This window comes from Aquarana catesbeiana, linkage group LG07, assembly GCF_042186555.1.
Source record: "Aquarana catesbeiana isolate 2022-GZ linkage group LG07, ASM4218655v1, whole genome shotgun sequence".
NCBI classification, from domain to species: domain Eukaryota; kingdom Metazoa; phylum Chordata; class Amphibia; order Anura; family Ranidae; genus Aquarana; species Aquarana catesbeiana.
Window position 1 is genome coordinate 347,519,351 of NC_133330.1, and position 13,933 is coordinate 347,533,283.

At 48.6% G+C, this 13,933-nt stretch overlaps 1 protein-coding gene across 2 annotated transcripts in view; it reads right to left on the reverse strand.

The window, feature by feature from the left end:
* The window catches only part of CCDC17 (coiled-coil domain containing 17), a 195,254-nt gene that overhangs the window by 120,767 nt on the left and 60,554 nt on the right, over window positions 1-13,933 (reverse strand). For both annotated transcript variants that reach the window (XM_073594020.1, XM_073594019.1), the window contains exons 6-7: window positions 5,752-5,905; window positions 2,221-2,328 (exon numbers count right to left, since the gene is read on the reverse strand). In XM_073594020.1, coding sequence (XP_073450121.1) covers window positions 2,221-2,328; window positions 5,752-5,905 — 262 coding nt within the window. The remainder of the gene's footprint in view (window positions 1-2,220; window positions 2,329-5,751; window positions 5,906-13,933) is intronic.

Sequence of the window (13,933 nt, forward strand, 5' to 3'; positions counted from 1 at the left end):
AGAGGAAAGTAGCGGAGGATTATGGGAGGACAGAGGAAAGTAGCGGAGGATTATGGGAGGACAGAGGGTAGTAGCGGAGGAATATGGGAGGACAGAGAAAAGTAGCGGAGGATTATGGGAGGACAGAGGAAAGTAGCGGAGGATTATGGGAGGACAGAGGAAAGTAGCGGAGGATTATGGGAGGACAGGGGAAAGTAGCAGAGGATTATGGGAGGATAGTGGAAGTAGTGGAGGTTTATGAGAGGAAAGTAGCGGAGGATTATGGGAGGACAGAGGAAAGTAGCGGAGGATTATGGGAGGACAAAGGAAAGTAGCGGAGGATTATGGGAGGACAGAGGAAAGTACCGGAGGATTATGGAAGGACAGAGGAAAGTATCGGAGGATTTTGGAAGGACAGAGGAAAGTAGCAGAGGATTATGGGAGGGCAGAGGAAAGTAGCAGAGGATTATGGGAGGACAGAGGAAAGTAGCGTTGGATTTTGGGAGGACAGAGGAAAGTAGCGGAGGATTATGGGAGGATAGTGGAAGTAGTGGAGGATTATGGGATGAAAGTAGAGGAGGATTATGGGAGGACAGAGGAAAGTAGCGGAGGATTATGGGAGGACAGAGGAAACTAGCGGAGGATTATGGGAGGACAGAGGAGGTAGCGGGGATTATGGGAGGACAGAGGAAAGTAGCAGAGGTTTATGGGAGGACAGAGGAAAGTAGCAGAGGATTATGGGAGGATAGTGGAAGTAGTGGAGGTTTATAAGAGGAAAGTAGCGGAGGATTTTGGGAGGACAGAGGAAAGTACCGGAGGATTATGGGAGGACAGAGGAAAGTAGCGGAGGATTATGGGAGGACAGAGGAAAGTAGCGGAGGATTATGGGAGGACAGAGAAAAGTAGTGGAGGATTTTGGGAGGACAGAGGAAAGTAGCGGAGGATTATGGGAGGACAGAGGAAAGTAGTGGAGGATTATGGGAGGACAGGGGAAAGTAGCAGAGGATTATGGGAGGATAGTGGAAGTAGTGGATGTTTATAAGAGGAAAGTAGCGGAGGATTATGGGAGGACAGAGGAAAGTAGCAGAGGATTATGGGAGGATAGTGGAAGTAGTGGAGGTTTATGAGAGGAAAGTAGCGGAGGATTATGGGAGGACAGAGGAAAGTAGCGGAGGATTATGGGAGGACAGAGGAAAGTAGCGGAGGATTATGGGAGGACAGAGGAAAGTACCGGAGGATTATGGGAGGACAGAGGAAAGTAGCGGAGGATTTTGGAAGGACAGAGGAAAGTAGCAGAGGATTATGGGAGGGCAGAGGAAAGTAGCAGAGGATTATGGGAGGACAAAGGAAAGTAGCGGAGGATTTTGGGAGGACAGAGGAAAGTAGCGGAGGATTATGGGAGGATAGTGGAAGTAGTGGAGGATTATGGGATGAAAGTAGAGGAGGATTATGGGAGGACAGAGGAAAGTAGTGGAGGATTATGGGAGGACAGAGGAAAGTAGCGGAGGATTATGGGAGGACAGAGGAAAGTAGCGGAGGATTATGGGAGGACAGAGAAAAGTAGAGGAGGATTTTGGGAGGACAGAGGAAAGTAGCGGAGGATTATGGGAGGACAGAGGAAAGTAGCGGAGGATTATGGGAGGACAGAGGAAAGTAGCGGAGGATTATGGGAGGACAGAGGAAAGTAGCGGAGGATTATGGGAGGACAGAGGAAAGTAGCGGAGGATTATGGGAGGACAGCGGAAAGTAGCGGAGGATTATGGGAGGACAGAGAAAAGTAGCGGAGGATTTTGGGAGGACAGAGGAAAGTAGCGGAGGATTATGGGAGGACAGAGGAAAGTAGCGGAGGATTATGGGAGGACAGAGGAAAGTAGCGGAGGATTATGGGAGGACAGGGGAAAGTAGCAGAGGATTATGGGAGGATAGTGGAAGTAGTGGAGGTTTATGAGAGGAAAGTAGCGGAGGATTATGGGAGGACAGAGGAAAGTAGCGGAGGATTATGGGAGGACAAAGGAAAGTAGCGGAGGATTATGGGAGGACAGAGGAAAGTACCGGAGGATTATGGAAGGACAGAGGAGGTAGCGGGGGATTATGGGAGGACAGAGGAAAGTAGCAGAGGTTTATGGGAGGACAGAGAAAAGTAGCGGGGGATTATGGGAGGACAGAGGAAAGTAGAGGGGGATTATGGGAAAGTTGGAGATACCGGGCACTGGGGACCGATGCCATGAGGTGTCGGAATACCTGATCTCGGAGGACAGGTTGCTCCCTCGTAGAGGAAATGGCATGAAGGTCAGAGGTGGTTTCTCCTTTTTCACCGGCTGCTCTTTCTGCACTTTCTCAGTTTTTGTCCTATAATGATATCATTTTTACTAGGATAGAAAAGAAACAATAAAACTGCAGTGTTTATCCTCAGGGCACATCACAGGAATCACCGCCATGGTTAACAGAGGACAGAATTAAAATTAGACTTGGGAAACTTAACATTAATAAATCAGATGGCTTGCACCCGAGGGTACTTAGGGAACGCAGTCAAGTAATTGCCAGACCGTTGTTCCTAATTTTTGCAGATAGTCTACTGACTGGAATGGTACCAGCTGATTGGAGAAAAGCCAATGTAGCACCGATATTTAAAAAGGGCCCAAAATACATCCCTGGGAATTACAGACCAGTCAGCCTAACATCAATAGTATGTAAACTCTTGGAGGGGATGATAAGGGACTATATACAAGATTTTAGTAATGAGAATGATATCATTAGCAGTAATCAGCATGGATTCATGAAGAATCGTTCTTGCCAAACCAATCTATTAACCTTCTATGAGGAGGTGAGTTGCCATCTAGATAAAGGAAGGCCCGTAGACGTGGTGTATCTGGATATTACAAAAGCATTTGATACAGTTCCCCATAAACATTTACCTGACTTAGTTGGGGTAGGCGGAACACTTTGGTGGGGGTGGGTCAGCCACACCTCTTGACCTTTGACATCTGAGGGACACGCCTGCTGACCTTTGACCTTTGGGGGTGGACCCTAACAAAATAAGGTCCGTTGGCATGGACCATAGGGTGAGTACATGGATTGAAAACTGGCTACAAGGGCGAGTTCAGAGGGTGGTGATAAATGGGGAGTACTCAGAATGGTCGGGGGTGGGTAGTGGGGTCCCCTAGGGTTCTGTGCTGGGACCAATCCTATTTAATTTGTTCATAAACGATCTGGAGGATGGGATAAACAGTTCAATCTCTGTATTTGCGGATGATACTAAGCTAAGCAGGGCAATAACTTCTCCGCAGGATGTGGAAACCTTGCAAAAAGATCTGAACAAATGAATGGGGGAGGGGCAACTACATGGCAAATGAGGTTCAATGTAGAAAAATGTAAAATAATGCATTTGCATACTTGCCAACTGTCCCGAATTTCTCGGGACATTCCCGGGATTTAGACCCTTTTGCCAATCTAATCGTTTCCCGGGAGATGTCCCGAGAAATTCGGTTTTTCACGATTTTCGCCGCCGGCCGCTAGAGGTCCGCGTCCGGCAGAGACGATGTCTCCGCTGGCCGCCATTTTAAAGGAGACCGTAGGCTGGCTAGATGGCTTAAAGTAGAGATTGAGCTGCGGCGCCGCCCACCCCCCGGCCCGCTCCACCCCGCTGTCAGTCTCTGTGACCTGTTATGGAAAGGGGCGGGGGATGGCCGGCGCCGTAGCTCAATCTCTACTGTAACCATGCGGCTCCACTCGATGGATGTCACGGGGGGGGGGCCAGTCTGGATTTCACAGGGGGGGGGGCGGTCTGGATGTCACGGGGGGGGGCTGGTCTGGATGTCACAGGGGGGGCTGGTCTGGATGTCACAGGGGGGGCTGGTCTGGATGTCACAGGGGGGGCTGGTCTGTATGTCACAGGAGGGGGACAGTCTGGATGTCACGGGGGGGGGGCGGGCTGGATGTCACAGGGGGGCGTATAGTCTGGATGTCACGGGGGGAGGGGCCATATAGTCTGGATGTCACTGGGGGGCAACAGATGTAAGGAAGACTGTGCTGATGGGGACTCAGATGTGAGGAAGGCTCCGCTGGGGAATCCTGGTGTGAGGGGGCTCCACTGGGGACTCCTGGTGTGACGGGGGGCTCCGCTGGGGACTCCTGGTGTGACGGGGGGCTTTGCTGGGGACTCCTGGTGTGAGGGGGGGCTCCACTGGGGACTCTTGATGTGAGGGAGGGCCCTGCTGGGGACTCCTGATGTGAGGGAGGCTCCGCTGGGGACTCCTGATGTGAGGGAGGCTCCGCTGGGAACTCCTGATGTGAGGGGGGGCTCTGCTGGGGACTCCTGATGTGAGGGGGGGCTCCGCTGGGGACTCCTGATGTGAGGGGGGCTCCGCTGGGGACTCCTGGTGTGAGGGGGAGCTCCGCTGGGGACTCCTGATGTGAGGGAGGGCCCTGCTGGGGACTCCTGATGTGAGGGGGGGCTCCGCTGGGGACTCCTGATGTGAGGGGGGCTCCTGATGTAAGGAGGGGCTCCGCTGGGGACTCCTGATGTGAGGGGGGCTCCTCATGTAAGGAGGGGCTCCGCTGGGGACTCCTGATGTGAAGGAGGGCCCTGCTGGGGACTCCTGGTGTGACGGGGGGCTCCGCTGGGGACTCCTGGTGTGAGGGGGGCTCCGCTGGGGACTCCTGGTGTGAGAGGGGGCTCCACTGGGGACTCCTGGTGTGAGGGGGGCTCCGCTGGGGACTTCTGATGTGAGGGAGGGCCCTGCTGGGGACTCCTGGTGTGAGGGGGGCTCCGCTGGGGACTCCTGATGTGAGGGAGGGCCCTGCTGGGGACTCCTGATGTGAGGGGGGCTCCGCTGGGGACTCCTGATGTGAGGGGGGCTCCTGATGTAAGGAGGGGCTCCGCTGGGGACTTCTGATGTGAGGGAGGGCCCTGCTGGGGACTCCTGATGTGAGGGGAGGCTCCGCTGGGGACTCCTGATGTGAGGGGGGCTCCGCTGGGGACTCCTGATGTGAGGGGGGCTCCGCTGGGGACTCCTGATGTGAGGGGGCTCCGCTGGGGACTCCTGATGTGAGGGGGGCTCCGCTGGGGACTCCTGGTGTGAGGGGGGCTCCGCTGGGGACTCCTGATGTGAGGGAGGGCCCTGCTGGGGACTCCTGATGTGAGGGGGGGCTCCGCTGGGGACTCCTGATGTGAGGGGGGCTCCTGATATAAGGAGGGGCTCCGCTGGGCACTCCTGATGTGAGGGGGGCTCCGCTGGGGACTCCTGATGTGAGGGAGCGCCCTGCTGGGGACTCCTGATGTGAGGGGGGGCTCCACTGGGGACTCCTGATGTGAGGGGGGCTCCGCTGGGGACTCCTGATGTGAGGGGGCCTCCGCTGGGGACTCCTGATGTCCTCCTGATCCCCACATAATCACACACATAGGTTGGACTGGATGGACTCCCAGATCAATGAGTTGGCCGCCATGATAGACTCTGATCTTCTACTCATCCTCTGGCTTCGGGTCTTAGTGAGTCCCTCACCCAGAACATGAATTTGGTCAATAAATCTGGAGGTTGAGTCTTGTAAATGTCTTCCAGGTCAGGGACTCATGAAGTAGTGAAGACAGAGGATGAACATGTCAGTCAGGAAATCCATCACTCTGTTGTGATTGGCTAGAAGAAATAATGGGCTGATTGTAAAAAGGAATCCACAGATGTGGAGACCTGGAATAGACAACGGCGATCAGAATCGGATCTGTTATAAGTAATACTTGGTAGGTGATTGGGGCGCTGAGTATCCCGCACACTGTACCTGTTCTCTGATTGGATGAGAGTGACTTGGTCTTTTAATGCATCCAGAGCCAATTGGTTCTTCTCCTCCTGGGCCTTCAACTCCAGCAGCATCTGCTCTATATGTCCGGTGGAATTTCCGGAGCTGGCCACCTCGGAGAGGCGCCGGCGGATCTCTGTGTGGGGAGAACGGCGGATTATTTTACTGACAGAACACAAACTTATTAAAGAATAGTTTCCCATTGTTAAGCTGATGGTGGTACCGCCATCATCACCTCTGCCATATTTTACCCCCCTCAGGGCCAGGCCATTTGTGCTATTTAGCACTGCGTTACTTGGCAATTGCGCGGTCATGCAACGCTGTACACAAATAAAATCGATGTTCTTTTTTTCCCCACATATAGGGGTTTCTTTTGGTGATATTGGATCATCTCTGCATTTTATTTTTTTAAAAAAAACAAAAAAAAAAAAGGACCAAAAATTTTGAAAAAACCCCAATATTTTTTACTTTCTGTTATAAAACATCCAATAAAAACAGTGTTATGTACTATTCTTTTCAAACAAGCTTAGCCCAGGGACTTTAAATGAGGTGATCATAGAGGTCATAACGAGTAAATAGAGTAAACTAATCTCAGGGTTTATTTGAAACTGCAAAAACATCATGATAAATAAACATAGGCATAAAAACATCATGATAAATAAACATAGGCATAAAAACATCATGATAAATAAACATAGGCATAAAAACATCATGATTAATAAACATAGCCATAAAAACATCATGATAAATAAACATAGGCATAAAAACATCATGATAAATAAACATAGGCATAAAAACATCATGATAAATAAACATAGGCATAAAAACATCATGATTAATAAACATAGGCATAAAAACATCATGATAAATAAACATAGGCATAAAAACATCATGATAAATAAACATAGGCATAAAAACATCATGATAAATAAACATAGCCATAAAAACATCATGATAAATAAACATAGGCATAAAAACATCATGAAGCAAATAGCTTACAACCATAGATATGTTGATACATTGATGGAAGTACAAAGTATGCATATACAGCTGTATACTCGACGCGTTTTGTGAGCTCTGCTCGCTTCCTCAGGAGTTGATGCATGTGCAGGGAATCTATGAAATAAATATCAATAAGATATAGCATACAGTGATGGTTGTGGTTAGAAAGGAAGCAGGGGGCCTACAATCGGGTCAATTTCAAATAAGCCCTGAGATTAGTTTACTCTATTTACTCGTTATGACCTCTGCGATAACCTCATTTAAAGTCCCATTGGCTAAGCTTGTTTTATTCTATGTAATTAGAGATGGGGGTGTGTCATTTTAAGAGGCAGTACCCAGACCGTTTCTTTTTCTATTGAACACGGGTGGAAGACACCTACAGACACCTTTTTGGTCGGTCCTCGTGGTCGTACTTATATCACTTTTTCAATCCTTATTCTGGTTATCTGGACTTGGTTCCACTGTACGGTTCCCGCTGTTGAACGCGGCTCGTTTTCCCTCCTGGGAGCTGCGAAGTACACATGGGGAGTTTCCCCTTGCTGTCCCCTCCTCTCTGCTTTTCAGATGGGTGGGGCCACCGGTACACCGTGCCATGCTCCTATACCCATCGTGGGACTTCCGCATGTGTAGCGTCTCCACGTTTGGGATGTAGCATGTCATTCAGTTGGTTGGAGGAGCCCGTGTCCTGCGTACTCCCACGTGGTAGCAAGCGATAGCCATAGCCGTAACTTGTATGGCGTTAGGGGCGGAGCCTGCTGCATCCGCCCCGGGATTTAGGCGAGGGGGCTGACATGACTTTCATCTCACACACGTGACATCATACACATGGGTACGTCACATTTATGGTGATAATCATTTGCACACACACTGTGTGGTTCTACACTTTGCAACATTTCTTCTACAATCCAGCAGGACGTTTCTCCACCTTTTCCTCACACTCTGGATATATTCTCATCATGGACCTCATTACATGACATGGATACTTTCTATACATCTTTATACTCCCAGATTACCAATATGGTAACTACTAATGGACTCGGAGATATACATATTATTTTGTTAGAGTGGTCATGGGGTATATGAATAATGGGGTATACCAAGGGACACCTTCTTTTCTTTCTTCCTATTCACCTTTTTTTCACATCTCTCTATTTCTTCCACTTTTTCTTCCATTTGTTGCTTCTCTCACCTTTTCTCACTCTCTTCTCTCCTGTTTGCACCCCTGTCCATACTCCCATGGACCTCATTATATGACATTGATATTCTTTATATACTTACACTCTCACATTACTATTCTTAGATACATATATATATTTTTGTTATAGTTGTCGTGGTATATATGGCCTATGGGGCACATCAAGGACACACTCAATTTCTTTGCCATGTTTGCCTTCCGCCTGGCCTCCATTTGGCTGCTGTGGGCCCAGCTCCTTCAGCTCCTGGTTGGAGCACCTGGTAAGTATGGAGTTCCCTGCATAGGCCCCCTGCTTCCTTTCTAACCACAACCATCACTGTTTGCTATATCTTATTGATATTTATTTCATAGATACCCTGAACATGCATCAACTCCTGAGGAAGCGAGCAGAGCTCACAAAACGCGTTGAGTATACAAATGTATATGCATACTTTATACTTCCATCAATGTATCAACATGTCTATGGTTATAAGTTATTTGCTTCATGATTTTTTTATGCCTATGTTTATTTATCATGATATTTTTGCAGTTTCAAATAAAAGCTGAGATTAGTTTACTCTATTTATTCGTCATGACCTCTATGATCACCTCATTTGAAGTCCCTGGGCTAAGCTTGTTTTATACTTCTTCACTTATTTCTGAATTTTCCTCAATAAGATACTATGGAAAAGAAAATCAAATTTCCTTTATACATTTTGGCCAAAATTAATCCTGCTACATATCTATGGTAAATAAAAATCCCAACAAGTGTATAATGATTGGTTTGCATGAAAGTTATACGTCTAAAAAATATGGAATATATATTGGAATCTGTATTTATTTTTTATACTAGTAAGGCCGGTGATCAGCAACTTATAGTGGGACTGTGATATTGCAGCGGACAATCTGACATTTTTTGGGACCAATGACAATAATACAGTGATGAGTGATAATAATATGCACTGTCACTGTACTAATGACACTGGTTAGGAAGGGGTTAAACATCAGGGGTGATCAAAGGGTTAACTGTGTGCCTAGCCGGTGTTTATGTGTACTGTGTGCCTAGCTGGTGTTTATGTGTATTGTGTGCCTAGCCGGTGATTATGTGTACTGTGTGCCTAGCCAGTGTTTATGTGTACCGTGTGCCTAGCCAGTGTTTATGTGTACTGTGTGCCTATCCAGTGTTTATGTGTACTGTGTGCCTAGCCAGTGTTTATGTGTACTGTGTGTCTGGCCAGTGTTTATGTGTACTGTGTGCCTAGCCAGTGTTTATGTGTACCGTGTGTCTGGCCAGTGTTTATGTGTACTGTGTGTCTGGCCAGTGTTTATGTGTACTGTGTGCCTAGCCAGTGTTTATGTGTACTGTGTGCCTAGCCAGTGTTTATGTGTACCGTGTGTCTGGCCAGTGTTTATGTGTACTGTGTGTCTGGCCAGTGTTTATGTGTACTGTGTGCCTAGCCAGTGTTTATGTGTACTGTGTGCCTAGCCAGTGTTTATGTGTACCGTGTGTCTGGCCAGTGTTTATGTGTACTGTGTGCCTAGCCAGTGTTTATGTGTACCGTGTGTCTGGCCAGTGTTTATGTGTACTGTGTTTCCTAGCCAGTGTTTATGTATACTGTGTGCCTAGCCAGTGTTTATGTGTACTGTGTGCCTAGCCAGTGTTTATGTGTACTGTGTGCCTAGCCAGTGTTTATGTGTACTGTGGGGGAGGTGCTTTTACTAAGGGAAGTGCTTTGCAGGGAAACAAAACCCAGTACATCCCCCGTTGACAGGACGGAGTTCTGCCCATGTAGCGCCCAGCTGTCCCCTGATTTGGAAGAAAGTCCCTCTGTCCCTCTTTCCTCCTCATTAGTCCCTCATGTTGCTCTGTATATAGAGTTATATAGAAAATGTATTATTTATCTCCCAGTGATAAACCTTTCATCTCATTTCTAAATTGCTGCATTTGTAAATTCCAAAATCCAGTATAAATGAATAGTAGTGGGAAAAAAGAACTTGTTGGGTTTAGCCAATCATTTGTTTTTGTATAATTTTCCTTTAAGGGGGCGTGTCAGGGGGCGTGTCCTATGCCTACATATTGTTGCTAATAGGTGTCCCTCATTCTCATCTTAAAAAGACAGGAGTAGTGACAGCGACATCACTGCTAATCCTAAGGAAGGGGGTGGGGCAGTTTGGGCTCTTTGCCCTGGGCGCTAGATGACCTTGTCACTAGGGATGAGCTTCGAGTTCGAGTCGAACTCTTGTACATTGGCTGTTCGCAAGTTCACCGAACAGCGAACAATTTGGGGTGTTCGCGGCAAATTCGAATGCCGCGGAACACCCTTTAAAAGAGAAGAAAAGAAGAAGAGAAGAGCGGGAGCCTCCCCCCATGCCATGGGTGCGGAGCGGCCTGAGGAGAAGAAGATAGAAGACGCCACGGAGGAGATGCTGGACGAGAACGCCGGAGGAAGAACCAGAAGAGCCAGAAGAACCAGAAGAGCCAGAAGATGAAGGAAGATAGAAGAAAGAAGAAGCATTTAAATAAAGGAATTGTCAAAACTGTCTCTTGTCATTTTTAACATTTTTGACAGCTTTTTAGTGAAATGGTAGGGGTAAGTACCCCCTTACCATTTCACACGGGGGGGCCAGGATCTGGGGGTCCCCTTGTTAAAGGGGGCTTCCAGATTCCGATAAGCCCCCCGCCCGCAGACCCCCACAACCACCGGCCAGGGTTGTGGGGATGAGGCCCTTGTCCTCATCAACATGGGAACAAGGTGTTTTGGGGGGCTACCCCAAAGCACCCTTCCAATGTTGAGGGCATGTGGCTTGGTACGGTTCAGGAGGGGGGGGCGCACTCTCGCCCCCCCCTCTTTTCCTGCGGCCTGCCAGGTTGCGTGCTCGGATAAGGGTCTGGTATGGATCTTTGGGGGGACCCCACGCCGTTTTTTTTTTTTGGCGCGGGGTTCCCCTTAAAATCCATACCAGACCTGATGGGTCTAGTATGGAATTTAGGGGGACCCCCACGTCATTTTTTTTTTTAATTTTGGTTCGGGGTTCCCCTGTGGGGAATTCCCATGCCGTTTTTATCAATGAACTTCTATGTGTATTGTCGGCAATGCAATAGCCGTGAGTAGTTTTAAATGGGTTTTTTCCTTTGAAATGTTATTTTGCTGTCAGACTGTTCTAAACACAGGAAACATGCGCCCCTTTACAGGCATACTATGGACACCCCCCAGCTACGAAATTTAAAGGGATATTACACTTTTAATGTTTGACTTTAAGCATTATTAAAATCACTGCTCCCGAAAAAACGGCCGTTTTAAAACTTTTTTTTGCATTGATCCATGTCCCCTGGGGCAGGACCCGGGTCCCCAAACACTTTTTATGACAATAACTTGCATATAAGCCTTTAAAATTAGCACTTTTGATTATTCATGTTCGTGTCCCATAGACTTTAACGGTGTTCGCATGTTTGAGCGAACTTTTTTCCTGTTCGCATGTTCTGGTGCGACACGAACAGGGGGGTGTTCAGCTCATCCCTACTTGTCACTATCGGCAGACATCCATTGGCCGGCACCCGCTGATGGACTTCTGAGACTAATCGCGCCCCCCCCAGTACCCAGAAGTGCAGAATCACATATATACATACCGTAATTCTGCACAGAATGCACAAATTTGCTATAGGGTGGTCGGCAAAGGGTTAATATACACTGTCACTGTACTAATGACACTGGCTGGGAAGGGGTTAACATCAAAGGGTTAAATATGTGTAATGTGTGCATGCGCTGCTTTTTCTAAGCAATGTGCTGGTTTTTACGTCTCTGCTGTCTGTAGAGAGCTCTGTGTTGTTTATCTACACAGGGCTCTCCTCTGTCATTGTCTCAGCCAGTTCTGGCCATAAACTATTGGCCGGGGATCCACTGATCGGCTTCTGCTGTAGCGAATGACGAACAACCAATGGAAATGGTACTATTTGTACTAAAATAAAAAATATGCAACATTTGTTTGCAAATTGTGACAATGAATTAAAGTGTTTGTCCACCAATGCCAGAAATCTGCCAAGAAAAAAAGGTGAGTTGGAAGCTCTGGTGCACGAGGAGAACTATCATCTAATTGGTATTGCTAAATCTTGGCTTCATTCTTCTCATTTTTTTTTTTTTTTAAAAAACCTGTGGCGTGTGAAACTCCACCCGGGGCCAAAAAAAGTGCAGACACAAAGCGTGAGAGAAAACGTGCAGGGGGTGTTACACTGGTTCTCCCTAGGAAGGACCTTACCCTGATCCCCGGGGCGTGAGGCTCCAGACGGGGACTGAGGTAATCACTATGGCCCTGGAACCAGACAGACCCCATTCTCTGGAGGGTCTGCCGAAACAGACCCATCCAAGTACTAGGTGAGGCTCCCCGAAGGGAGACCCTATGAGAGAGGGAGAACCAAGCCAGAAGGCCATGTCAGGGTAGACCTGAGAACCCACATCCTACCAATCACACTGTGACAAGCGTGTAACATCAAACAAAAAAAAATTACAAAAAAGTGACAAACACGGGGTAAAATAAATAGAAAGAGGGGAGAAGTGAAAGTGGCCATTGTGCAATACATTGGCTGGCCCTTCGGCCAGGAATCAAAAATTCATCTGGTCCGAGCCAAAAGGCCCGGCCCTAGAGGCAGGTGCAAAAAAAGTGTGTGTGTGAGGTGACCATGGTGCCAATAAAACTCAAAGTGCCCCTCAACACAGTAAGAATTATGGCAACCCTGGACTGGAGGTCTCCAATTTACAAGCCAACCTCAATGCTCTGTCTAATTGGGCGACTATGTGGCAGATGAAGTTTAATGTTGACAAATGTAAAGTTCTGCACTTGGGGGCTAAGAATATTCATCATACATACTAGGGGGAGTACAACTGGGGGAGTTCATGGTGAAGAGGGATGTGGGGGAATCAGGGTGGAGAAGGATCTGGGGGAGACCATGGTGGAGAAGGATCTGGGGGAGTGAATGGTGGAGAAGGATCTGGGGGAGTGAATGGTGGAGAAGGATCTGGGGGAGTGAATGGTGGACAAGGATCTATGGGAGTGAATGGTGGAGAAGGATCTGGGGGAGTCCATGGTGGAGAAGGATCTGGGGGAGTGAATGGTGGACAAGGGTCTGGGGGAGTGAATGGTGGAGAAGGATCTGGGGGAGTGAATGGTGGAGAAGGATCTGGGGGAGTGAATGGTGGAGAAGGATCTGGGGGAGTAAATGGTGGACAAGGGTCTGGGGGAGTGAATGGTGGAGAAGGATCTGGGGGAGTGAATGGTGGAGAGGGATCTGGGGGAGTGAATGGTGGAGAAGGATCTGGGGGAGTCCATGGTGGAGAAGGGTCTGGGGGAGTGAATGGTGGAGAAGGATCTGGGGGAGTGAATGGTGGAGAAGGATCTGGGGGAGTGAATGGTGGAGAAGGATCTGGGGGAGTGAATGGTTGAGAAGGATCTGGGGGAGTGAATGGTGGAGAAGGATCTGGGGGAGTGAATGGTGGAGAAGGATCTGGGGGAGTGAATGGTGGAGAAGGATCTGGGGGAGTCCATGGTGGAGAAGGATCTGGGGGAGTGAATGGTGGAGAAGGATCTGGGGGAGTGAATGGTGGACAAGGGTCTGGGGGAGTGAATGGTGGACAAGGATCTGGGGGAGTGAATGGTGGAGAAGGATCTGGGGGAGTCCATGGTGGAGAAGGATCTGGGGGAGTGAATGGTGGAGAAGGATCTGGGGGAGTGAATGGTGGACAAGGGTCTGGGGGAGTGAATGGTGGACAAGGATCTGGGGGAGTCCATGGTGGACAATAGGGATGAGCTGAACACCCCCTGGTTCAGTTCGCACCAGAACCTGCGAACGGACCGAAAATTTGCATGAACGTTAGAACCCCATTGACGTCTATGGGACTCGAACGTTCGAAATCAAAAGTGCTCATTTTAAAGGGTAATTTGCATGGTATTGTCCTAAAAAGGTTTTGGGGACCGGGGTCCTGCCCCAGGGGACAT